General features: G+C 41.8%; 1 protein-coding gene across 3 annotated transcripts; it reads left to right on the forward strand.

Moving 5' to 3' along the window:
* The first annotated feature begins 313 nt into the window (after nt 1–313).
* Nucleotides 314–20,841, forward strand: LOC101846656 (thiosulfate sulfurtransferase). 3 transcript variants are annotated; one of them, XM_013083359.2, is made up of 8 exons: nt 314–413; nt 3,646–3,825; nt 4,846–5,050; nt 12,165–12,260; nt 13,441–13,570; nt 14,896–14,991; nt 17,163–17,287; nt 20,531–20,841. In XM_013083359.2, the coding sequence occupies exons 2-8, from the start codon at nt 3,650–3,652 to the stop codon at nt 20,555–20,557; spliced, it is 855 nt and encodes a 284-aa protein (XP_012938813.1). In that variant the 5' UTR covers nt 314–413; nt 3,646–3,649; the 3' UTR covers nt 20,558–20,841. The 3 variants fall into 3 exon arrangements, with proteins under 3 accessions (XP_012938813.1, XP_012938812.1, XP_005099876.1); XM_013083358.2 differs by lacking the exon at nt 20,531–20,841 and adding an exon at nt 18,667–19,116; XM_005099819.3 differs by lacking the exon at nt 20,531–20,841 and adding an exon at nt 18,667–19,116 and having other exon boundaries at nt 323–417.
* The last annotated feature ends 4,070 nt before the right edge of the window (nt 20,842–24,911 follow it).

Below are 24,911 nucleotides of genomic sequence, written 5' to 3' on the forward strand. Positions count from 1 at the left end.
AGGGGGGGTTCCAGTAGCCCATAGTCTATAAGCGATGATTTTTATTTCTGCATTTAAGCTATTCCTTAAGTCTTCTTGGAGATTCTGATGATGCAGAATAAGAGTGCCTTATTTGATTTCCAAAAGAAAGCATTTCTCTCTATTATAATACATTTTGTTTGGGTTTGTCAATGGAATGTGTTTAATTAAAACATTGAGTGAGGCTGTAAACAACGTAAGGTCCTTGGTATGAAGTTAATTATTTGTATCAATCTGGCAAGTGACAGCTGACCAACCTTTCTGGACAGGAAAAGGAAACGCTAGAAGCCGAAAGTGAAAGTAGGGCTAGAGACTAGAGAGTTAACTTCATGTAAACATCGAGGGTGCCAAGGGCAGTACAATAGTGGGGGACATTTCTCTTGGTGTGGTGACAGGTTGGTGAGAGTGGCTTCTTTAAGACAGACGTTCAAGAGAGATTCAACAGTTTTGCTGGGTTTTTTAAAGTAGTTCTTGATTGTGGCATTTTAAATCTGAGATCTTGTGATTGTGACGTCTTGTCTACTCACTTCAAGTTTGACCAGTGCTGACTAATTTTGTGGATTGCACTAGATTTCTAGATCTTGATCTAGATCTAGATTTTGGGGTGCTTTTTCGGTAGTTCCCACCCCCCTTATTTGAGCCTGACCTACATCTAGATCTAGATTCTAGATCTATACGTTTGATTCGCGGTGAGCTAAGATATCAAACCTAACAACTGCAAAACATTAAACGAAGTGTATACAGACCCGGTAACCGGGAACGAAGTCATGAAGTATACAGACCCGGTAGAGGAACTCTTTTGCGATTTCGGAAAGTTTCAGCGCCCAGACCCGGTAGTGTGTGTGTGTGTGTGAGAAAGAGAGAGAGAGAGAGAGGTGCTAGCAAAATGTATATATATGACATGCCCCAGTTGGCAGGAGGGAACGAGAGAAAGATAGCGAGTGGGAAATAGGTGGGGAGAAAGAAAGACAGAGACAAACAAAGACAAAGAAAGCGAGCGATACACAGAGACAGAGGAGAGACAGAAAGAGAGAGAGAGAGAGTTACTGCTCAATTGAAATTATGACATTGTTCTTGTCTTCAAATTGTGATTCCTCCAACTTCAAAACGGAGGAAAAACGATCGTTCATCGAAAAGACATCCGCAATTTTCATTTAGATCTAGATCTAGATCTAGGCTAGCCTCGAAACTAGATCAAAGATTTATGTCTGTCTGTCTAGACCTAGACCATAGATCTAGAACTAGAAGAACCCAGGTCTACCCTGAGCCAAGAGGGCGCTGAAACTTTCCGAAATCACAAAAGAGTTCCCCTACTGGGTCTGTATACTTTGTGACTTGGTTCCCGGTTACCGGGTCTGTATACACTCCCAACATTAAATTATGGTAAAATTCAGGGGGGAATGGCCAAAACCCGTGAATAACAATTGCGGGGTGGGAACTACCGAAAAAGCGCCGATTTTGGATCTAGAAATCTAGATCTAAATCTAGATATATATCTAGATTTAGATAGATTATTTCTTCCGAACTTTCGGGAAAATAAACTTGAACTCTGACTCTAGATCTAGATTCTATTTCTCCGAACGGTTTGTGTTCTCGAGTTGTTGTTTCTTGGTTATTTGCAAGATTTAGATATAGATCTAGGTGTCATCTTTCATTCTGCCAGTTTGCGAGGACTGAGAAGAAGCATTTTTTTGCATCGAATTCAGTTTCTAGAGCTAATCTAGAGGTCTTAAAATGTCTTAAGTTAGAAAGTGGCTATTCTCACCCGCCCGGAAGTTCTCGCAAGATCAACTCCTCCCCTCTTCTTTCTCTCTCTGTCTCTTTCTGAATACTGTCTATCGGTGTGGACGATCAAATTGACCAAAACAAAGTTTAAAAAATGATGTTAAAACACAAAAGTAAATTAATTTGGTTGTCTACAAAGATGCTACGGCTATTTAACTTTTCGAATCGAGCCGAACTACGCGGGTCGCCATTTTGTTTTGCCCGGAAATTCTCGCGCTACTCCTCTCTCTCTTTCTCTCTCTCTCTCCACTGCCCACAGACAAAATTGTACGCTTTTAGTAGGCTACAGTTGTAATGGAACGTTTGTTCTTGGCACAGAATTCTACAATTTTTCCTCACAGTGTAGAATTCTATGGTTTAGGGTGAACGCAAAATTTGGTGAACGCACGCCGGGTGAGAATAGCCACAAGACTCGCCTGCACTATTCTCACTCCGGGTGAGAATAGAGGTGGCCCTTAAGTTAAAGATACTTCAGTTGTGGTTGGGGCAACGTTCCCGGACCGTCACTATACTTCATTTGAAAGCCTTCAAAAGGTACTGCGAGAAAACAAGACTGATTGACCTTGGCAGTAACCTTTTTTGCATTTAGTCTCCCAGAAAAAACTAAAATCCTTATGTAAAAAAAAGGAAGAGGCTAGCCGTACTTAATGACGGCTAGGCACCATTTGGTTTTATCTGAAATACAAATACTTTAGGCATTGCAAACTAAAAATTTCATTTACAATTCAGCCATCAATATTAAGTACGGCTAGTGGCTAGCCGTACTTAAGTACGGGTAGACAGCCAGGCTAGCCGTACTTATCTTAGGCCCTATTAACATTAGATAGAAAACAGGAGGTTTAAAATAAGGCCTTCGTTAAAATAATGCACTGTCATTAAGTAAGGCACCTGGTTTTGTCTCAAATACAAATACTTTAGGTACTGCAAACTAAAAATTTATATTTTTACAATTCAGTAGGCCTATTTTTTTTATGGTCAGTCTAGCCATCATATTAAAAGAATAAGTACGGCTAGCCAACCAGTCTAGCCGTAAGTACGGCTAGACTGCCAGTCTAGCCGTCATTAAGTACGGCTAGCCTCTTCCTATTTTTAATATGATGGCTAGACTGACCAAAACCCAAAAAAATAGGCCTACTAAATTGTAAATAAATTTTTAGTTTGCAGTACCTAAAATATTTGTATTTGAGATGAAACCAGGTGCCTTAATGACAGAGTGTATGTATTTTAAATCTGAATAATTACTGTTAAATGAGACCTGTTTTCTAGCCTAAGATGAGTGCGGCTAGACTGGCAGTCTAGCCGTACTTAGTGACGGCTAGACAATCAGGCTAGTCGTACTTATTATTGATGGCTGAATTGTAAATGAAATTTTTAGCTTGCAATGCCTGAAGTATTTGTATTTCTGACAAAACCAAAAGGTGCCTTACTGACTTGTATGTATTTTAAACCTGAATAATTACTAGATCTAGATCTAATGAGGCCTGTGTACTCAACAGGTTTGTCGATAGGGCCAAACCTAGATTTAAGTTTAAGTACGGCAGGACTCTCAGGCTAGCCGTACTTCGAAAAAAAAATCCCTCCTCGCTCCCCCGCCCCCACGCCCCATTCACACCTTACACACTCTCACACACACTACACACACACGCACTCACTCACACACATACACACACATACACACACACACACACACACGGGCCACTCCATTCACAATTATTATCAACAAATCTCGAGAACGGTAACCTTTCAGAGAAGTAGACTTCAAGTTTAAATTTTCCCGAGCATTCGGAGAAATAGAGCAAGCCTTATTATTTTGAAAGGAACATCTTTTAATTTTATTTTAAGAAAGATGACTATAAACAGACTACCCACCCTTGTGAGTACGACATGGCTCAAACAGCAGATGTGCAGACATTCGAATCCCTCGATTGCCGGCAAAATTACGCTGAGGCGCAGCTTGAGAATTCTTGATACATCATGGACTCCAGAGCCAGAAGTTGATGGTTACAAAACCTTTTTTAAAGAGTAAGTTCTTAGTTCTTTTGATAGACTCTATGTTGTTTTGGCCACCGTTGGTTTTGGCTCCAGACTATTTGTTTTATCACATTATCCATAGTAATAGTAACTTCACACAGGGATGGGGTAGGATAGCAGGGTAATATAGAAACAGTACTCAGTATTCGTTTGATTGGAGCTGAAAAAGATTGATCTAATTTTCTTTTTACGCAGAACTAAGTATCTCTATTATTATAATTATTTGCAGTGGCTATGTACACACTGTGAACGTAGTTTGCTGGCTACGTTCAGGACGCCCTGAATGTATTAATGCAAGTAAAGAATGATCTTGCTTACTTCACCCCCTTAGACCCTTTTCCCTTTTGCTTCTTCTATTTTTCACCCCCTCCCACCTTTCTTCCTGGCTTGGCCTTCTTCCATTCTCCCTTGTTTCTTCAAATGACTTTTATTTTCAAATTGTCAAGCGTTGCCAGGTCTGCACACGGGAAAAGGATTGAAGTCGTGTTCTGCGCTCTGAGCGAGCAAGGCCTTGTTATTGACAACAGCTGTTTTCTTGTGCCCGCCTTCACCCTCCGTAAACTCTGTTGCATTCGGACCACCGCTGCATTATTTTTCACACGAGTATTCCTGTGCTGTTTCCTCATTCACTTTGAGCGACCATAGCGTTTCAGTCGGGCCTCTGAGCCAATGGTGGATGATTTAGGGCACCGTGAACGTAGTCACTGCGATAATTATTATAAGCCAGGGTTGCTACACATGTTGTCTGACCTGAATCTAAATATGTGAATTTTAATTTAAACATTTACTGAATGTCTTTGAAATAAAATAGTATGATGTATAGCTGCCTGGCAGTATGAAGTTTACAGTGCTCTATATTAGCAGTAGATAAAGTGTGTATGTTTTTGTTTTCTTTTATAAGTTAGAAGTGTATTTATTTCGATTTTATTTTATAGTTCAAGTCGTGAAGTTATTATGAGTAAAAAAAATTGTCCTTCATCAATAAATTGTTTTGTCTTGTTGATATTTCAGAGCCCACATACCGTCTTCATTGTACTTTGACCTAAAACAAGTTCAAACATCAGGACAAAAAGGTCCAGGAGCCAAGTTTCCCATACCTGACAGCAACCGCTTTCAAGATTATGTGGAAGATCTTGGCATTTCCAATGACACTCATGTCATAGCGTATGACAGATTCAACTCCAGGCCGTCGTTTAGAACTTGGTTTTTATTTCGGGTAAGAAATTTTTCCTGAACGGTAGTCGAACCTGTCCTTCCTTTCTTCCTCTGGCTGGCCTCCATTAGGAGGGCGGCAGTCTGCCACAAGCAGACAGGTAAGAGGCAACCTCTTGTGGCCTCGTCCAGAGTACATCTGGGCCCAGTCTCGCGTTGTTCTCCATAAGTGGGCCTCTATGTGCTTCCCCCCGCGGGCACTCATACAGTGTGGCCACTCATACACTCATACAGTGTGGCCACTCATACACTCATACAGTGTGGCCACTCATACACTCATACAGTGTGGCCACTCATACACTCATACAGTGCGCGCTGCAGGTCGTCAGGACTTGTGCCACTCGCCAGACAGGAATCATTGGGAGCGGAGCCTATTGCATGGAGATATGTCTGCAGGATGGGGCTCTTCGCGTTGCATCTTAGCTGCGATAACACTCTTCTCTGTGTCTGACAGTAAAGTCTCTCTCTTTGTCCCTCTCCGGTGGTGGCTTCACCTTTCCCTCGATGGAGTCGTGCACTCGCGCTTTCTCCCATGCGTGGGCAATGATGTAATTCGAGATGCACGAGCTTGCTGACGCAATATTGACTGTAGTGTTGGACTGGTCGAGGCGGCTTCCCTTGTTGGCCAGGGCGTCAGCTCGGTCGTTCCCGTAGATGTCGCAATGTCCTGGTATCCATTGTATGTAAAGGTGTCCAGGATTTCACAGCAGTGACAGATAGTGGTCCACATTTTGTCCTCTATCTCAGTGCGAACTGTAGTCACTCCGGACATTAAGTGTTGAGCAACTGACTGGGAGTCTGTGAAGATGTGGATTCTTTGAAAACGTGGTTGTTTTTCGAGCCATTGCAGTCCGCGGAGCAGGGCGGTAGTTTCAGCTCGGTAGCTGCTTCCGTATAGTACCGCGGGCACGGATATATGCATGTTTCCTCCCCAGAAGATTAGTCTAGACACCAGTGTCCTCCTCCACATAACCTGTAGCCGTCAGTGGCATGGCCGTCAGTGAAGATATCGAGGTCGGACGTAGGCAATCGCCACACGGTCTCGAAAGCTGCTTCACGTCGCATATTATTAGGTGGATCTGTTTTTGTCGTAGACACTGCAAGTTTTGAGTTGATTGTGAGGTTTGCAGGGGGTCTTCCACGGGAGAGTTGTACTCACTGGCCGTAGGGGTTCTCGGATTAGATGTTCTAGTCCCGCGTTATTAGAGCTCTGTCGGCCCACTTCCCTCCAACTGTTGATGGACTTTAGGCATATTTTTTATGTTCCTTCAGCTGAGGCACGGATCAGGTTGTCTTCTGGGACTCTTCTTGCTCTCTCGTATGCCACTGCAGTTGCAATGTTAGACTTAACCTCAAGTGGGATGAGCCCAGCTTCGTTTGTGAGCAGGGTTGCATTTAAGTCTCTCGTACACCCATTCTGGCTGACGAGTTTTGAATAACATTTAAGGTCTCACGATTTGTATTGGCCGTTGCTGGGTACCAGGCTGCGTGGGCATACTGGATGGCTGATCTGATGTACGCGATGTACACCATACGTAGATCTTCTTTGCTGCATCCCCAGTCTGTGCCGGAGAGCCTGCGGAGGAGATTGACTCGTGGGGCCAGTTTTTTCTTTAATCTGTTGATATGTTCTTTAAATGTTAACTTGCAATCAAAGGTCACGCCAAGGAAGGTAGGTGTTTTGTTATAGGGCACCTCCTCATCTCCCATTGTAAGCTGGGTACGCCAGGACCTTTCACAGTTCCATGTCGTGGAAAAAGAGTATTCGCATTTCGCCACGTTAATTTCCATCTTCCATCGTTTTGACCAATTGCAGATCTTGTTCAGAGCGGCTTGAACCATCGTGGCAGCAGTGTCAAGATTTTCATGGGATGCCCATATTGCCAGGTCGTCTGCGAAGAGGCTGGTGTTGGTGCCTACGGGTAGGTCATCTTCGATGTCGTTGATGTACGTGAGGAACAGTAGAGGTGATAATACTCCACCCTGGGGGACGCCGGCGAGGAAGTGATACTAGCGACTTTCTTTTCCCTCAAAACGAACTCTGGACCTTCTGTCGTCTAGATAGGCCTTGATCTGTCGTTGTAGACAGGTGGGCATTCTTGCGTTTATCTTGTAGAGGAGTCCAGTATGTCATACCTTGTCAAAGGCTCTTGAAAAGTCTATTAGACAGAGTATGGTTCTCTTTGCTTTGTGTCTTGGTCCAGAGTTGTCTTGAAGGTTGTCGGCTATGTGTTGCGTTACCCAGGTGATCTGGTCCTCTATGCTACGCTGTGGTCGAAAACCGGCTTGCATATTGCATAGTTTTTGCTGGGTTTCCAACCAGAACGTCATTCTCACTTTTACTAATCTCTCGTATAATTTCCCAATGCAGCTTGTTAGTTGGATGGGTCTGTACGAGGTCATTTGGGCAGGGTCCTTCCCGGTTTTAAGGATAGGAATTATCGTACCTTTTCGCCAGGCCGCTGGGTATTGGGCTGTTTTCCACACTCTATTGTAGATATTCAAGAGAGAATTCCGGCCAGCTTGAGGAAGATGGGTCAGCATCATATTGTGGATTCAGTCATCTCCTGCAGACGTATTTTTGCGAACTTGTAGTGCAGCATTGAGTTTTGCCATAGTCAGGGGTGAGCATATTCCATTCTGGCATTGGCATGTTGTTTTCATTGCTGTGTAGTTACTTCGATGCATCTTGCGATCAATGTTAATAGTTTCTCCTTTTGCTTCCAGTTCAGCCTTTGTGTCACTCTTGATACAGGAGACCTCACAGTACATCTGGGCAAACTTCTTTGCTTTCTTTGCATTGTCTGCTATCGTCTGTTGGTTAACTATTAGAGCTGCTCCTTGTGGTGATGATCTAGATTTCCCATTCATGGCATTCACAGTTTGCCATATTTTGCTTAGGTTGCTGCGCGAGTCTAGTGTCGATACGTAATCTTGCCAGCTTTTCCTTTTTGCTTCACGGATGATGCTTCTGGTCTTGGTACACTGTTCCCGCCATAGTTTGCAATCAAGCTCACTGTTATTTGCTAGTTTTCTTAGTCTAGTGCGCTCGGTAACAGCTTCTTGTACTTCTGAGTTCCACCATGTGGCTCTAGTTCCACTATTGGGACCTCTACGCGGTGCTGCAGACCCCGGAACAAGTACAGTTCCAGGCCGAACGCCAATCAACCCCTGGATTCAGACAGGAATGGAGGCGACCAAGTTTTTGTCCGGAGGCTCAGCCGAACCGGTCGAACCTGTCCAAGACAGAATAATAAGGGAGCCAGAAAAATATTCTGTGTTGGACAATTTTTTTGTCTTCAACGGGAAAGGTGGGGGGTGTGTCAAAGGGTCAGCCCATACACGGTTGGATCAAGGATCACCTGTCCAGTCAGCAAGCAGAAATGAAAATTTGACACCTCTCCCAAGTGTTATCCTAGCTTATCTGATAATGGTTTGCATGCATTATGTCACCAGTGTTTGCACCTCATTGGTCCTCTGCTTGACCACTTAACCCTTTCTTTGCCAGGGGGTATACGTTCCTACTGTCAGCACTGATTTTCAGCTGAGCTCGTTACCCAAGACAGTAGCCTAATGTCTCAGTGTTAATGGACGTCTAGATCTAGCTCACTCGTGACATGTTTTGGACACCAGGTCTCCGATTGTCACTTTTCTCTCTTTTCTTATTCCTCATTTCTTTCAATCTTACTCATAATTTTCAAATGTCCTGAAAATCTGAGTAAAAAGGTGAATTTATTTGCCTTTTTAAAGTCATTTAGATGTTTACATTTTACGAGAGCACGCAGCTGCCCGCAAGCCTAGATAGACTGTGTTTATCAATCGCCTGCAAGCCTAGCAGTGAAATTATACAAGCAAATTTGATACCGATGCACATCTTTTATTCCCGAATATGAATCTAGGCAGCGCTTGTGGCTAAATGTCCATACAGAAGATATAGATCCAGGTTTTTTGCTAGACATACATATAACGTCATGTCAACATCATTGATCATGAAAAGGCATTTGACAGGGAAACTCTGTGGACACTCATGCGGCATTATGGAGTACATAGGAAACATCGTCAAGCTTGTGAAGCCGCCTATGATGGTACAAACTGCCAAGCCTTCCACTAAGGACAACTCTCAGAACCATTCCAGGTACACACTGGAGTGTGACAAGGATGCCTGCTCTCACCTTTTCTCTTCATACTGGCAATTGACTGGGTCATGAAAGAAGCCACCAGAGGCAAGCGTAATGGAATACAGTGGATCCCTTGCCAGCAGCTGGACGACTTGGACTTCGCCGATGACCTTGCCCTGCTCTCTCACACACATGCTCAGATGCAAGAAAAGACCAAGGAACTCAACAGCCTATCAAGGAATGTTGGCCTACGAATACATGCGGGCAAGTTGAAAATAGTGAAGTTAGGAAAAGTTTCAAGCCTTGCTGTGACAGTGGAAGACCCTCCCTTGGAAGAAGTGGACTCCTTTACCTACCTTGGAAGTGTCATCGATGGTAAAGGTGGAACCGAGGCAGTTGTTAAAGCATGAACCGCCAAGGCAAGGTTAGCTTTCAATCAGTTATCAAAAGTCTGAAAATCAAGCAACATCTCACTGCGCCCCAAGATTCGACTCTTTAACTCCAATGTCAAGTCTGTGCTCCTCTACGGCTGCATAACTTGGAAGACAACAAAGACAGTGCTGAATAAAGTCCAGACTTTCATCAACAGATGTATGAGAAGTATCCTAAGAATTAAGGGGCAGGATAGAATAAGAAAGGAAGAGCTGTGGGAAAGGACAGGACAAAATGACGTGATGATGGGACACACATTCAGAAAGCCCAGTGGAAACATCACAAAACAGTCACTGCAATGGAACCAGAGGGAGCATGAGGCACAGGTAGGCCACGGGAATCATGGAGGAGATGTGTGGAAAGGGACATGAGAGAGATGAAACTCACTTGGAACAAGCTTGGAAGGATGGCCCAGGATAGAGATAAATGGAAGGAGCTTGTATGTGGCCTTTACCCTGCCAGGGGCGGAAGGCATTGATGATGATGACATGTTACATCATAATCATATTGGCAACCAGGAGTGGCAAATTTAGCCAAACTTCTGTGACGTACATGATACGGTAGTGCTAAAAATTACGCATTTTCATACGTCATGAGGCAACGAAGAGGTTAAGAATAAAAACAATTGAAGGTCTTCCTTGTTTCCACCCTTAACTCCACCCATGACGTAATATGCTTAATCAACCAATACCATCCCCTCCGCTGCATGTAACAATAATTCAAGGATCTTTATTCACTGCTGGCTGTCCAATTACGATTGCAGGCAGTGGTCCAATTAATTTCACGCCTCTGACTACCAAAAAAAAATTTCACGATGGAGCGCCACTGAAATACTTTCACCAGTGATGATGAGATCTGTCACCCACGCCACCCTGACCATCTGCACCACTCAGGGCTCACATGGATGAGATGACAGTTACCCCTAAACTGCACCCCTTCCCCCTTTCCTCACCCAACGGTGTGGCATAAAGGTTGTAGAGGATGCAACTAAACTTGTGAGTTCCTTAGGTTGCGTCGGTAGCCTAGCAGTTAGGCTACCGGACTCGTAATCGTGAGATTGCAGGTTGGGGGATTCGAGCCTCAGCTCGGTCCGACATTGTGTCCTTGGGAAAGGCACTTTACCCGAACTTCCCGCTTGGCTCGGTCCTATCGGAGATGGACGTTAAACTAGGAGGTCCTGCCCCTTTAATAACCAAATAGTGTTGATAAGGGCGTTAAACTCATACCATTTCACCATTTCACCATTTTTTGTGAGTTCCTTTCTTAGACAGGTCCAAAATTCTCTGAGTGGGTGGTTGGCGGGTGCTCTGGTGTGGTTTGCTTCTTCTTTCCTATGAAACATCTATCTTCCTTATCTCCCATTCTTCTTGTTTGTGTTTGTTACTCTCTTGTAACACCACTAATCTTCTGGCGCTTATTTGACCTTGTGCAGTTGCGAACGCCGTAAAACCTCTACTAAAACTAAAAATTCTCTGACGGGAAGGAATTTCTCTTTCCATTGCTGGGTTGAGCAGGTGTCTATATAAGACAGGTGTATTATATATATATATATATATATATATATATATATATGAATTAATCTAGGGGGTAGCGGGGAGATTCCGTTAAATTACAGGTTTTCTTCTTCTTGGAGAGGTTTCCACTAAGACTGTATTTTGTTGATTTTCTTCCTGCTGTTGATATCACTGTCTGCTAATTCATGTTCTCCCCCCCCCCCCCCCCCCCCACACACACACACACTCACTCCGTCCCTCTCTACACACTCCTAAATGAGTTTTATTAAACTTTGTAACAGTGTAGATCATATATTATACTAGCTGGGCCCCCTTTCGATGAAAGGAGTGATCAGTGCTTCAATATCAACTAAAAGTCATTGGCCTACTATATTTACACTCTACTGGAATGGGGCAATAAATCTTGAGAGATGCAAAAAAATTAGAAGGTCTAGATCTATACCCTCAAAACAAAATGCGCCTTGTGAAATAGCACTTCCGGATTTTCTAAAATTGCAGAGACAGAAGCGTCGGCCTGCAAAAGCGATCGGTGAAATAAAGAAATATTTAGCTTTTTGCAGCAAGACTGTCTCAAAACTGAAAAAACCAAGAGCGTCATGATCTGGAGAATATTTTAAAGAATCTTTTGGTGAAAACCGCATGTCGATCGATGCAGCCATTAAAAAGCCTTTTGAATAGCAAAATTCGGCCACCACAAACAGATAATAGATTGTACTGGCATTGAAGATAGCCTCTGTGCATTCATAATGTATGATAAAGCAGGACGCTTAGACAAGTTGGTTGCCTTGAGTTCCAGCCTTACTTTTAGTAGTCATAGCTGTATAATTTGTACTTTTAGAACAGATTCTTAGAATTGCAAATTGTAGAGGAAAAACTTTCAGTTACACTGTAAAAGTAAAAAAAAGTGGGCTCTTACGTGGACGAGGTTCTTATATTCTGGGGCGTAGACTGCCGAATTAAGCTTGTCTGAATATTTTTTTATGTAGCATTTATAGTTTGGGGTATGTTTCTGCCTCATATAAAATCTTTAACTGAGCTTTCTTTTTTTTTTCAGCTGTTCGGTCACGATAAAGTGTCGGTTCTAAACGGAGGTCTGAGACAGTGGGTAACAGATGGTTATCACGTGACTGTTGATGAGCCAGATGTTGAGGTAAGGATTGAGATACAAAGATCGTCTGTAGGGTTATTTCTGCTTGATTCTAACAGAGCTGTTCCATGCTTTGACTACTGAAATTGTAATTTTACGATTCTTGTTCTTTTAATAATAGATAATAATAGATAGCATTTGTATTGCGCAGATCCCCACTCAAAAGCAAGCTCTATGCACTTCACAATCTAAACTATTACCCCAGCAGAGCTGAGAGCATTCTGAAACAACCTCAACTTCCTGGGAAGCATAAAGTGCAAGCAGCCATTTATAAGCGCTAAAGCACTAACTTACTGACAAGATCTTTTGCTGTCTATGGCCGGGTACCCATTCCCACCTGTGTGAGGTGAGGAAAATTCGTGCAAAGTGCCTTTCCCAAGGACACAACGTCGGGGCCCACGGCTCGAACCCCAGAACCCGCAACCTCATGATTACGAGTCTGGTAGCTTAGCCACTAGCTCACTGACGCCACATAGTGTTGCTACTCTATCATGTCGTTGTAAGCTCTGCAAAGGTTGGTGGAGATCCAGTTCTTATTATGTTGTCATTTTCTGAAGTGCTTAATTTCTTGTGTCTAAAAGTCAGCCTCTTCAAATTTTTCTGATTTTGTTAGTAGAAAGGGCAGTCAGTTTAATGAACGTTTTTATACTTTTGAAGTGCACAATTTAGGGCACAATTTTTTTAATGCATTATATAAATCTCTCCTTTATTGAAAGTGTATCTGCTCTTGGAATGAATTATTACAGTATGTGGGGACTTAATTAAAATATAGAATAAAAGAGACCATCGACAAAGCATGTAGACTAAGCCTGTAACTCCAAAAAACAAAATTCATCAATGAAGATGCTTTTCTTCACAAAATTTAGGCAACAAGAAGTGATCTGGAAGAACCTCTAGATTATGCCACTCTAATGTCAGTTATTCCAAGGACAGAAAGACATACAAATTCCTTTCTTCTATGTTTTGAGAGTGAGGTCAATCAAAAACTTTTTATCGTACATTGAATGTACTTCTTTTGGTCTGAAGGTCTTTATTGAAGCATGATCTGCATTTAATACAGATGAGTGCATGTGTGTAAATGTTTGTGGGGGGTGGGGGGGGGGGTATGTGCAGTTGTATAAAGTTACCCTTTATCTAAAATGTATTTTCTTGTCTCTTGTAACATGTATGTATACATTCACAGGAAGGGGAATTTGAGGTGAATTTCCGGCCCCATTTGTTGAGAAGCTACGATGAAATGTTGAAAAATGTGAACTCTCAGGCTGAACAAGTAGTGGATGCAAGAGGTCGAGGGAACTTTGTTGGGGAAAATGGTGAGTCATGAATGAAAGCTGTGGGCTGTTTTTATTTGAAAAGAGTTGAGTTACTGAATCTGCTTTAGCTTTTGACCTTCTCCTTTTTACTGCCAATATATGGGGGGGGGTTAGTACATTTTCATGTACATTTGACTCTTGCAGTTTGATTTGGTGGTTCATTTATTCTTTTTAGCACTTGTACACCATACATTTAAATAAGTATATTTTGAGGTTTTCTTTATGGAGTCTGATGTATTACGATATGTTCATAGCTGAAGAAGAAGAATGTTACAACCAGTTAAGAAAACGTGTTTTGGGCCTAGTGAGAAATGATAATATTATATATTTGAGGCAGCGTGGTGGAATCAGACGCTCGTCAAAATAATCAAAGTGAATGAACTGGCATTTTTCCGCAGGTTTGTGAATTTTTATAGAATTTTTGTTTTTTGGCTCAACACCTTTCATGCCCATTAAAGAAGACATTTCCGTGTTGATTTTACTGAAAAGCATTGATTAAAGACACAAAAATGTAAATTTTCAGTTTCCGCGGACTCACAAGTTAGGGAAATAACTCGTCTTTGCCAGCCATTATCTCAGTAATTTTGCCTCTGAAACCAGGTGACCCCCACCTCCTTCATTCGCAAATATCTCGTCTTTTATTCCAGATAAATGGGTATTTTTTTCATCCAAAGCAAGACAAATGAACAAGCTTTAAGATGATACCAATAACTCCGCATGCCCAAAAATTGACAAGCGCCTGATTCCACCACGTCGTGACACATATTATCGCAATGAATAACACGAAAGGAGTTAAAACATTATTTCTTACGTAGGTAAATGTTTTGATATATATGTCTGTTGCTTCCTGGATAAAATATTCAGTGGATCTTGTGTGGCCTTAAGGGACTGCCTCTTGTGGATCACTTCTTTTACACCAACTGAATCTGAACAAAATGGTGAAATGGTTTGGGTTTAACGCCCCTATCACCACTATTAGGTTATTTAAGGGGCGGGACCTCCTAGTTTAACGTCCGTCTCCGATAGGACTGAGCCAAGTGGGAAGTTCATGTAAAGTTCCTTTCCCAAGGACAAAACGTCGGACCGAGCTGAGGCTCGAACCCCCGAACTCGCAATCTCGCGAATACGATTCCGGTAGCCTATCCACTAGGCCACCGACGCCCCTTCCGACTGAATCATAGAAAGGCAGGGGTTGTAGAAGATTACAGCTCAAATGATTTATTTCTGCACTGATCTTATAGGTTTTTTTATTATTATTGTTGCGATGCAAATATTTGTTTGATGTGTTCTGTACCATGAGTTGTTTACTTTACAACTTGTTCCAGAAAATGATGGCCACATACCTGGGTCTAAAAATATTCCATTTGGCTCCGTTTTCAATGATGATGGCACTGTGAAGTCTTCCTCAGAGCTACAAAAATGTAAGTTCAGTTAATGGTACAATTCCTAATTTTTCAGTTTTTAAAGAGTTATTTTGAGGTGAATGTAACCATATGTTTTCTTTCACACTCAACACTGTCGCGTTACAATTATGAAGGTGGGTGGTTGGCAGGTGCTCTGTTGTGGCTGGCTCCTTTCCTATCAAATATATGTGAGGCAGCGTGATGGAATCAGGCTCTCGTCAAAATAATCAAAGTGAAGAAACTTGCATTTTTCCGCAGGTATGTGGATTTTTATCAAATTTTGTTTTTTTGGCTCAACACCTTTCATGCCCATTAAAGACCTCATTTCTGTGTGGATTTTTCTGAAAAGCGTTGATTAAAGGGAAATAACTAAACTTTGGCTGCCATTTTCTCACTAATTATACCTCTGAAAACAGGTGACCCCCACCCCCTTCTTTCGAAAATATCTCGACTTGTATTCAAGATAAATGGATATTTTTTTCATCCAAATAAAGACAAGTCAATAAGCTTTAAGATGAAAACAATAACTCAATATGCCCAAAAATTGACGAGAGCCTGATTCCACCACGCTGCCTCACATATATCGTCTTTATCTCCCACTCCTTCTTTTTTATGTTTGTTACTCCCTTGTAATGCCTCTAATCGTGGCGCTCATATGACCTTATGAAGTTGCGAGCGCCGTAAAACCTCTACTAAAACTAAAACAATTGTGAAATTCAGGGAATTTATGTGAGGTAAGTGTGTCCATTCGTTGAATCTTTTTCATTTTCAGCGGTATAATGTTGCAGTAGTAAAAGTCAAGCAGTTTGGTCTACTCGATTTATAGGGGGCTCTCGTGGCCTAGAGGTTAAGGTGTTGGCCTCTCATTCAAAGGTCGCGGGTTCGAATCCGGGTAGTGACGGAAAATTTCCTTCTCTAAAATTGTCTCCTTTCACCCCTTTTCCTGCTCTCTAGCAATGAGCAATGTTCTGTCCTCTGCTTTCATCTTCTCTTTCTGCCCCCACCCCCTCACCTCCTTTGCCCCCTCCTCTGGGCTCCTGACTCTTTCTGCAGCCTTTCTACTGCTACTCCTTGGTTCCTTCTTACTGCTCTTTCTGCCACACCCCTGATCTTCTGGTAGGAAAGATCTACTCCTACTCTTCTCAGACAAAGGCGAAAAATCTCGGAGGGCTTGTGTGCAAGTTGCCCCCGTTAAAGATCCCTTTGTGGTCTAAAATCGATAAGAGTAGGCTTCGGCGGCCACCCCGGCAAAATTCCATATTTCCTACCAACTGAAAATGTTTAATGTGTCCCGCGCGCTCATACGACTGTATGCAGTTGCGAGCGCCGTAAAACCTTCATCAAAAAAAAAAAAAAAGAAGAATGATTCAGAGTGTTAGTTACTGAGGTTACTACAAGATATCGGACACAAATCAAGGGAGCTAACTGCGCTAATTGTTTAAATGTTCTTTTTTTTCCCTTTTGATTTTCTGTGTATTTCTTTGTATTTGGAGCTTTCACGGACATGACGAATTACGGAAATCTCAAACACTATTTCCGACCGTCGACGAATTCGGGTTACCCATGTTTGACTGTAGTTTTTTTGTTTTTGTTTTGTTTTTCTTTCTCCTAAAGAATAGCTTAACCAGCGAAACATGTTGTTAAGCTTAACCAATAGAACATGTAACTGTCACCGTCAATTTGTTTCTTGTACCACATTTAATCAGAGAGTACTAAGTGCATAATTTCTTTTAATTTTATCTGTACTTTCACTGAGTTAAGACTGGTATGAATGCCTCAGCTCACTAAGGAACCTTGTGACTATTTTTCAAAACTGTTCTTTTTTGTTGTGTTTTTAGTTGTTGTAGCCAGCAGTGGCTAAGTAGTGAGTTTAGACTCAAGTAATGTCAAGCAAGTGCCGGTGACTCGGGGATCAGATGGGTGGTCACTGGGGTGTGTCCTTGAGCAAGACACGACAACCCTAGCTCAAAATACAGGGCGCTGCACAGTGGCGACCGACAGTGGCATAGTTGTAAACTGTTCTGTATTAGTGTAATAATGTGTATTTATGCATGTGTTTATGTATGTACGTATTTATAATTATGTGTTTATGTGTGTTTACCATTGTAAACCAAAGTGCCCTTCTGGAACAAATAAAAGTGTAATTTATTTATTTTATTTATTTATAATGATGATGGGCATTGTTTCAGTGTTTGACAATGTGGGGATTGACCTCAGCAAACCTCTTGTCTCGACGTGTCAGACTGGAATGACGGCCTGTGCTGTCGCTGCAGCGGCTCACATTCTGGGCAAAGAAGATGTGCCTGTGTACAATGTAAGGCTATTTTAGCTCACTCTTTCTGTCTCTCTCTCTTTCTCTTTCGCTCTCTCTCTCTCTCTCTCTCTCTATCTCTCTCTTCGCCTCTCTCTATCCTTCCCCCCTCTCCCTCTCCCTCGCTGCTGTGGCGACCATTCTGGGCAAACAAGACGTGCCTGTGTACAACATAAGGATTTTTTAGCTCACTCTCTCTTTCTCTTTCTCTTTTGCTCTCTCTCTCTCCCTCTCTCTCTCTCTCCGTCTCTCTCCCCTTCCCCCGCTCCCTCCCTCTCCCTACCTCTCTATCCTTCCCCCCTCTCCCTCTCCCCTCGCTGCTGTGGCGACCATTCTGGGCAAACAAGATTTGCCTGTGTACAACATAAGGATTTTTTAGCTCACTCTCTCTCTCTCTCTTTCTCTTTTGCGCTCTCTCTCTCTCTCCCTCTCTCTCTCTCTCCATCTCTTTCCCCTTCCCCCTCTCCCTACCTCTCTATCCTTCCCCCTTCTCCCTCTCCCTCGCTGCTGTTGCTCACATTCTGGGCGAAGAAGATGTGCCTGTGTACAACGTAAGGCTATTTTAGCTCACTGTCTCTCTCTTCTCTTTCTCTCTCCCTCTCTCTCTCTCCGTCTCTCTCCCTTTTCCCCTCTCCCTCCCTCTCTGTCCTTCCCCCCTCTCCCTCTCCCTTGCTGCTGTGGCTCACAATTCTGAGCAAGGAAGATGTGCCTGTGTATAACGTAAGGCTTTTTTTAGCTCACTCTCTCTCTCTCTCTTTCTCTTTCTCTTTCTCTTTTGCTCTCTCTCTCTCTCTCTCTCTCTCTCTCCATCTCTCTCCCCTTCCTTCCTCTCCCTCCCTCTCTATCCTTCCTCCCTCTCCCTCTCCCTCGCTGCTGTGGCGACCATTTTCTCTTTAATTTTACCCAGCAATCCTCCCCTCCTTCAGTCACAAATATTTCTACTTCTGTTCAACATATATGAATTTTTTTTTTTCACCAAAAGCAAGGCAAGTGAACAGGCTTTAATCCCCTCGCTGCCGTGTCAGTAAAATTTAAGGGCCTGAACCGAGTAACTCTGTGGCTATGGCCTGTAGAATTTACGGGACTGTCTGTGACAGTGGTTGTTACGATATCAATTATAAGGGAAGTTACTGCTAAAATCTTGTAATTATTATTGAGGTACACACAAATAAACTATTGATCTTATAAGAGGCTGTATCTTTAATTACACTTGAGTTATATTTGTGAGCCTCCTCCAGCCCCTCAAACTCTTAAGAAAGTTGTTTTTTTCTTTACCCCCTTTCTCTCTCTACTTTCTCTTATTATTCACTTTTTCTCTTAAGTTTTATTATAATAATGGGTATACATTTCTTGTTTTTGTTTTGTGCTTCTATGGTTTGCAGGGATCTTTCACAGAGTGGTTTCAACGAGCAGACTCAAGTATGATTGCAAGACAAGGAAAGGACTAAGCACTGTGTTTCCGTATCCCAAATATTTATACTAACCAGAGAGAAATGTATGATATTGATGCTGCTGTCATATATATTATATATTGATGTTTACAGAAAAGACATGTCTATTCTTCGTGTGAAGATGTCAAGGGTACATGAACCTGGCCATAGACAAAGATAGATGGAAGATATTGGTGGTAAAATTTTTAATGCCATTAATTTCTAGGGCTGTAGATTGTTTTGATTTTTTTGGGTGTTTTTTTTACTATGCTGTTTCCAATATTATACATAGATCTCTATTTTAATTTTCATTCATAACATACATCACAATACTATTTTTGGTTACCGCATCATGCCTCCTAAAGAAAATAGCTCACAAAACAATTGAGACCCGGCCACATATGAAAAAATTTTTTTTTTTATTAATGTGCTTGTTCCCTTTCCGTTTCTTTTCCTATTTTTTGTGTAGCAGTTTTCTTTGGTTACTTATAATAGATAGCATTTGTATAGCGCATAACCCTGCTCGAAAGCAAGCTCTATGCGCTTTACACTATATTATTACCCCAGCAGACCATAGAACACTCAGAAACATTCTCAGCTTACCGGGAAGCATACAGTGCAAGCAGCCGATTAAGCGCTCAAACACTAACAAACTCACAAGATCTTTCACTGTCTATAGCTGGGTACCCATTCCCACCTGGGTGAAGTGAGGAAAATTCGTGTAAAGTGTCTTTCCCAAGGGCACAACGTCAGGTCCCTGACAGGATTCGAACCCACGACCTTACAGTTGCGAGTCCGAGAGCCTAACCACTAGGCCACCGACGCCACTTCATGATGACAATGTTGATTAGGCCTACGAATTGCTTTGTGCTAATGAAAAGAACAAAAGAGGGGAGGTGACTCCTTTCTTACAGTTCTCTCTATCTCTATTTCTTCTGGCGCTGTGGCGTCATAAACAGTCAGCGATGCCGACAGCACGCAGGAAGTCAACACTTGCCCGGGGGTCCTTAAAAAGTGCTGAAAGTGGGTTACTGAAATGTCCCAGCTAATGAGTTCTGGCACGATAGTTGGCGGGACATCTCAGGAACACATGGTCCTTAGTTTCGTCCTCCTCCTTGCAGGCTCAGATGAGATGCAGGCCTGGCCTTGTGTAACCTATTTTTTTGGTCATTAATAACATGTGTCATACAACGTCAAAGAATCAAATGGTTCGGACATCTACTACAATTACCAACACACCATCCAGCACAACGTGCCTACATCCAAAAATTCGATGGCAACAAGGCTAGAGGGCGACCAAGAAAGACCTTGATAGATGGAGTCAGGGAAACATTAACCACCCACGGCATCCCCCTGACCCAAGCTCTCCGGCTGGCGAAAGAGAGACGTCTCTTTCTTCCCGCGACACCCAAAAGGGTATAAGCGGTAGATAAAAGTAAAGTAATAACATGTGTATGACGGTCAACCTTTGAAAAAAATTTTTTTTTAAAGGTTTGGGCCTATTGGAAGAAGTTGTGTGGCAAGTGTTGACAACAATAGACTGCTGAGAGGGAAAAAATCAGTCAGGAGGAATTTAATGGCCCAAAATTCCTTCATGTTAGAGAGTTCCCCACTGAAATGTTTTATCTTGTCAAGGAAAGTTGCAATGTATTGAATAAATACGGGGGGAAAAGACATAAGGATTTGAAATCCTTTCCCGTTGCAAGAAATTTCATGTTAAATGACTTTGTGTTGAACAGTCTTTTGTAGATCAAATGTATAGTAATACTAATAGACAACATTGTGATCTACAAAAGATTTCTTTATCCATTTCCAGAATTGTGATCCGTGTTGCCGTCTTTGACACCGAAATACAAGTGGGCATTGAAGTAATACACAGCATGTACGCATTTTATATTGTGTTGTAATTCACCTAGTTCCCCGTATTTTGGACTCGTTCTCACGTTTCCAATTTAAATTGCCAAAAGGGCTTCTTTTTGTATTGTGTATGTATGTGTGAGTGTGGGGTGATTTGGGGGGGAGGGGAGGGGGGTGTCCATGGAAGTGTCTTCCAACCACCAGCTGCTCACCCCACCCCACCCCACCCCCACCCCCTCGGGGCAGGGCCACTGACTGTAGTGTCTTTAGGCCTTTCCCAAAGGGGAGACATTTCTCGTTCAAGCACAGTAAAATTGTAAATGGGCTGATTCATCATGTCACGCTCATAACTGTGCCTGATCTACAACAGGGAACTGCTGCTTTTTCTTTCCTAATTCTTACTATCATCATTTTCCTCTACTTCTTTTGTATGTTTGTCACTCTCTTGTGACCTGCTATTTTTGGGGTGCCTTGATAGACGAAACAGACCTTGTGCTGTTGAAGCCAGAGAGGTGAGCAGAATAAGTCTGATTCCCTGTAAAGACTTCTCTGTTGACACCCACCCCTCGGCGCTCATATGACCTTATGCAATTGCGAGCGCCGTAAAACCCTCTACTATTTTTTTTTTTAAACCACCTCGTTTGGGTAGCACATGCACAGGCTGGTGAGAGTCAAGCATGATCACTTAGTGGGTTTGTTTTTTGTAACCTCCCCTTCTTCTTTTTTATGTTTGTTACTCTCATAACACCTCTAATATTCTGGCGCTCATATGACCTTATGCAGTTGTGAGCACCGTAAAATCTCTACTAAAGCTATAAAAAAAAAATTTTAACCACCTGCAGGCAAATTTGCCCCATTGTTGAAGAGAAAAGCGATAATCTCAGACAGGTTCTCCTCTTGAATAGTGTCATTATAAATATAGAAAAAATGCAAGGGGAGGAGTGTGGGGAGTGGATGGGGGGGGGGTGGGGATGGGAAATCATCATTTGTACTGCTGGTGGCCGTCTCGAACAGGTTATCGCTAAAAACAGGTTTGACTGTACGTCATGATTTACGTGCTCTTTTACATTTATTTACTGTGCTGTTTGTTGGTCTGAAACAACATTGTTGATTTGCTTTTGTGATATTAAATCAGAAACCTTTCTCATTGATGAAAACACTGAATACACAAATTATCTTCTTTTTTCCCGTTTCTTAACCGCAAGCTCTCTCACTATTGAAAAGAATTGAAGTGAATGGGAATTGATTACTGCAAATATCTAGATGAGATCTGGCAATTTAAAAGAATTATACGTATTATGTGTTACGATGTGGTGGAATCAGGCGCTCGTCAGTTTTTGGGGCATGCATATGAAGTTATTGGTAATATCTTAAAGCTTGTTCAGTTGTCTTGCTATTGGTGGAAAAAAAATGCCTATCTTGAATAGAAGTCAAAATATTTGAGATTGAAGAAGGTGGGATCACCTGGTCTCAATGGTAGATTTAGCGAGAAAATTGCCACCAAAGTTTGGTCATTTCCGTAGCTTGATTGTCCGTGGAAACTGAAAACTTACCTTTTTTTGTGCCTTTAATCAACGTTTTTCCTTAAAAAAGCCATCCAGAAATGTGTTCTTAATTGGACAACAATGGTGTTAAGCCAAAAAACTATAATTCGATCAAAATTGCCTAACCTAACTGTAGGAAAAAATGCCTGTTTCTCCGATTTCGTTATTTTGACAAGCACCTGCTTTCACCACGATGCCTCACATATATATATATGTGTGTGTGTTCTGAGTTTGTAATCAGAAAAGGAGTTTGTTTTATGTTTAATATTGTTGGGGTTTATAATATTCTATAGTATCATTTCTTTTGTCTTGTTATGTGTTTTACGTGTTCAGAGGCTGTTCTGTAGGCTTCACAACATCAGCAATATGGGGTATCATTAGTCCGTTTCACATTACTCTTGATCAAAGATAGTAAATAACAAGATGGGCCACTCAGCCAAAAAAGTGTCCGCAGGAAGTATGCTCTTTGCTTCAGATGGTGCTGCAGTCTGTTTTGAAGCTCTCTTTCATTTTTCCAGAAGAAGAATAGGAATAGCACCCCCTTGCGTGCCCAGATCGACTGCTGTTCATCAGCAGTTCAGGTTCGTTCAGTACGGAGTTTTAGTTTTTTAAAATTTTAATGACCTCTCGCCTTTCATTCTAAAGTCAAATTAAACGAAGAAAACAATCACCCTCTCCTCCGGAAGAGGTTTTTTGTCAGCGTAACCATTTTAAAAAAGCGTTCTTCCGAAATTCATTCAAAAACTTGCTAGTTTCACTTTGATTTTTTAAACTCAAGTAGGATAACTCTGTTCGCAAAAGGTGCGCTTTTGCGAAGAGGGCGCCACCGAATTTTGAGGACACTTTTTTAATTGGCTCAAAGAGAGAAGTGGCCCCTCTTGTTATGTAGACTCTTTGTCTTGATCCCAGTGGTGACTCTTTTGTGCAAGACTTAATATTGATAGTGTGTTCTGGTTTTGATATGGGACCGTCCATCTCCAAGTAAGAAATATTTGTCCGTCCATCTGCTGTTGAGAAAGGGGAGTTGAGAAAATTATGGATAGTGATGTCTATATGTGAGGCAGCGTGGTGGAATCAGGCTCTCGTCAAAATAATCAAAGTGAAGAAACTTGCATTTTTCTGCAGGTTTGTGAATTTTTGTTAAATTTTTGTTTTTTGGCTCAACACCTTTCATGCCCATTAAAGAACTCATTTCTGTGTGGATTTTTCTGAAAGACGTTGATTAAAGGAACAAAAAATGTAAATTTTCTGTTACCATGGACTCTTAAGCTAAGGAAATAACAAATCTTTGGCTGCCATTTTCTCACTAATTATACCTCTGAAAACAGGAGACCCCCACTTCCTTTCGCAAATATCTCGACTTGTATTCAAGATAAATGGATATTTTTTCATCTAAATAAAGACAAGTGAACAAGCTTTAAGATGATACCAATAACTCTACATGCCCAAAAATTGACGAGAGCCTGGTTCCACCACGCTGCCTCACATATATATCATGTATACTGATACAATGTATTTTTATGATTGATGCCTTTTAAAGGTACATACTTGCATTTTCCTTTCAGGGGTTTTCAGAGTAGATATCTACTTGTTTAGTATTTTCTCTGATTTTCTGTTGATCATTGTCATTTGTTATTGTAACGACAATAGATTTGATATTCTTTATTTTGTGTGTGTCAGGGAAATGAACTGATTAGCTCAAAGAAATGTACAGCATTCTATGTGTTTCTCTTGATATATATACATGAAGTAGACTGCAGACTCACTGATATAATAAACTAGGAGAATCCCGAAGAATCCTTTTTTTTTCATTCGTTATCACGTCTTAATCTTGAAAAAATGTACAAGATTAACTAGATACTTAATGTTCAAATCTATTCTTGTATGCCATACTAAACAAAACCTTTATATTTATAGATCTAGTCATATTTACATTGATGGTGTTATGCTCTGACTCTGACCACGTAACTTGCTGCATGTATGTGTGGTGTAGAGTGTGGAGGTTAGGTGCTTCACCGTCTCACAGAGAACATGTGAGAGTTAGATTCCTATTTGAACAGAGTGTCTCTGTCTGTCTGTGAACCTATTTGAACAGAGTGTCTCTGTCTGTCTGTGGAGATTCCTATTTGAACAGAGTGTCTCTGTCTGTCTGTGAACCTATTTGAACAGAGTGTCTCTGTCTGTCTGTGGAGATTCCTATTTGAACAGAGTGTCTCTGTCTGTCTGTGAACCTATTTGAACAGAGTGTCTCTGTCTGTCTGTGGAGATTCCTATTTGAACAGAGTGTCTCTGTCTGTCTGTGGAGATTCCTATTTGAACAGAGTGTCTCTGTCTATCTGCGGAGATTCCTATTTGAACAGAGTGTCTCTGTCTATCTGCGGAGATTCCTATTTGAACAGAGTGTCTCTGTCTGTCTGCGGAGATTCCTATTTGAACAGAGTGTCTCTGTCTGTCTGCGGAGATTCCTATTTGAACAGAGTGTCTCTGTCTATCTGCGGAGATTCCTATTTGAACAGAGTGTCTCTGTCTATCTGCGGAGATTCCTATTTGAACAGAGTGTCTCTGTCTGTCTGTGGAGATTCCTATTTGAACAGAGTGTCTCTGTCTGTCTGTGGAGATTCCTATTTGAACAGAGTGTCTCTGTCTATCTGCGGAGATTCCTATTTGAACAGAGTGTCTCTGTCTATCTGCGGAGATTCCTATTTGAACAGAGTGTCTCTGTCTATCTGCGGAGATTCCTATTTGAACAGAGTGTCTCTGTCTATCTGCGGAGATTCCTATTTGAACAGAGTGTCT

This window comes from Aplysia californica, unplaced genomic scaffold (assembly GCF_000002075.1).
Source record: "Aplysia californica isolate F4 #8 unplaced genomic scaffold, AplCal3.0 scaffold00227, whole genome shotgun sequence".
NCBI lineage: Eukaryota > Metazoa > Mollusca > Gastropoda > Aplysiida > Aplysiidae > Aplysia > Aplysia californica.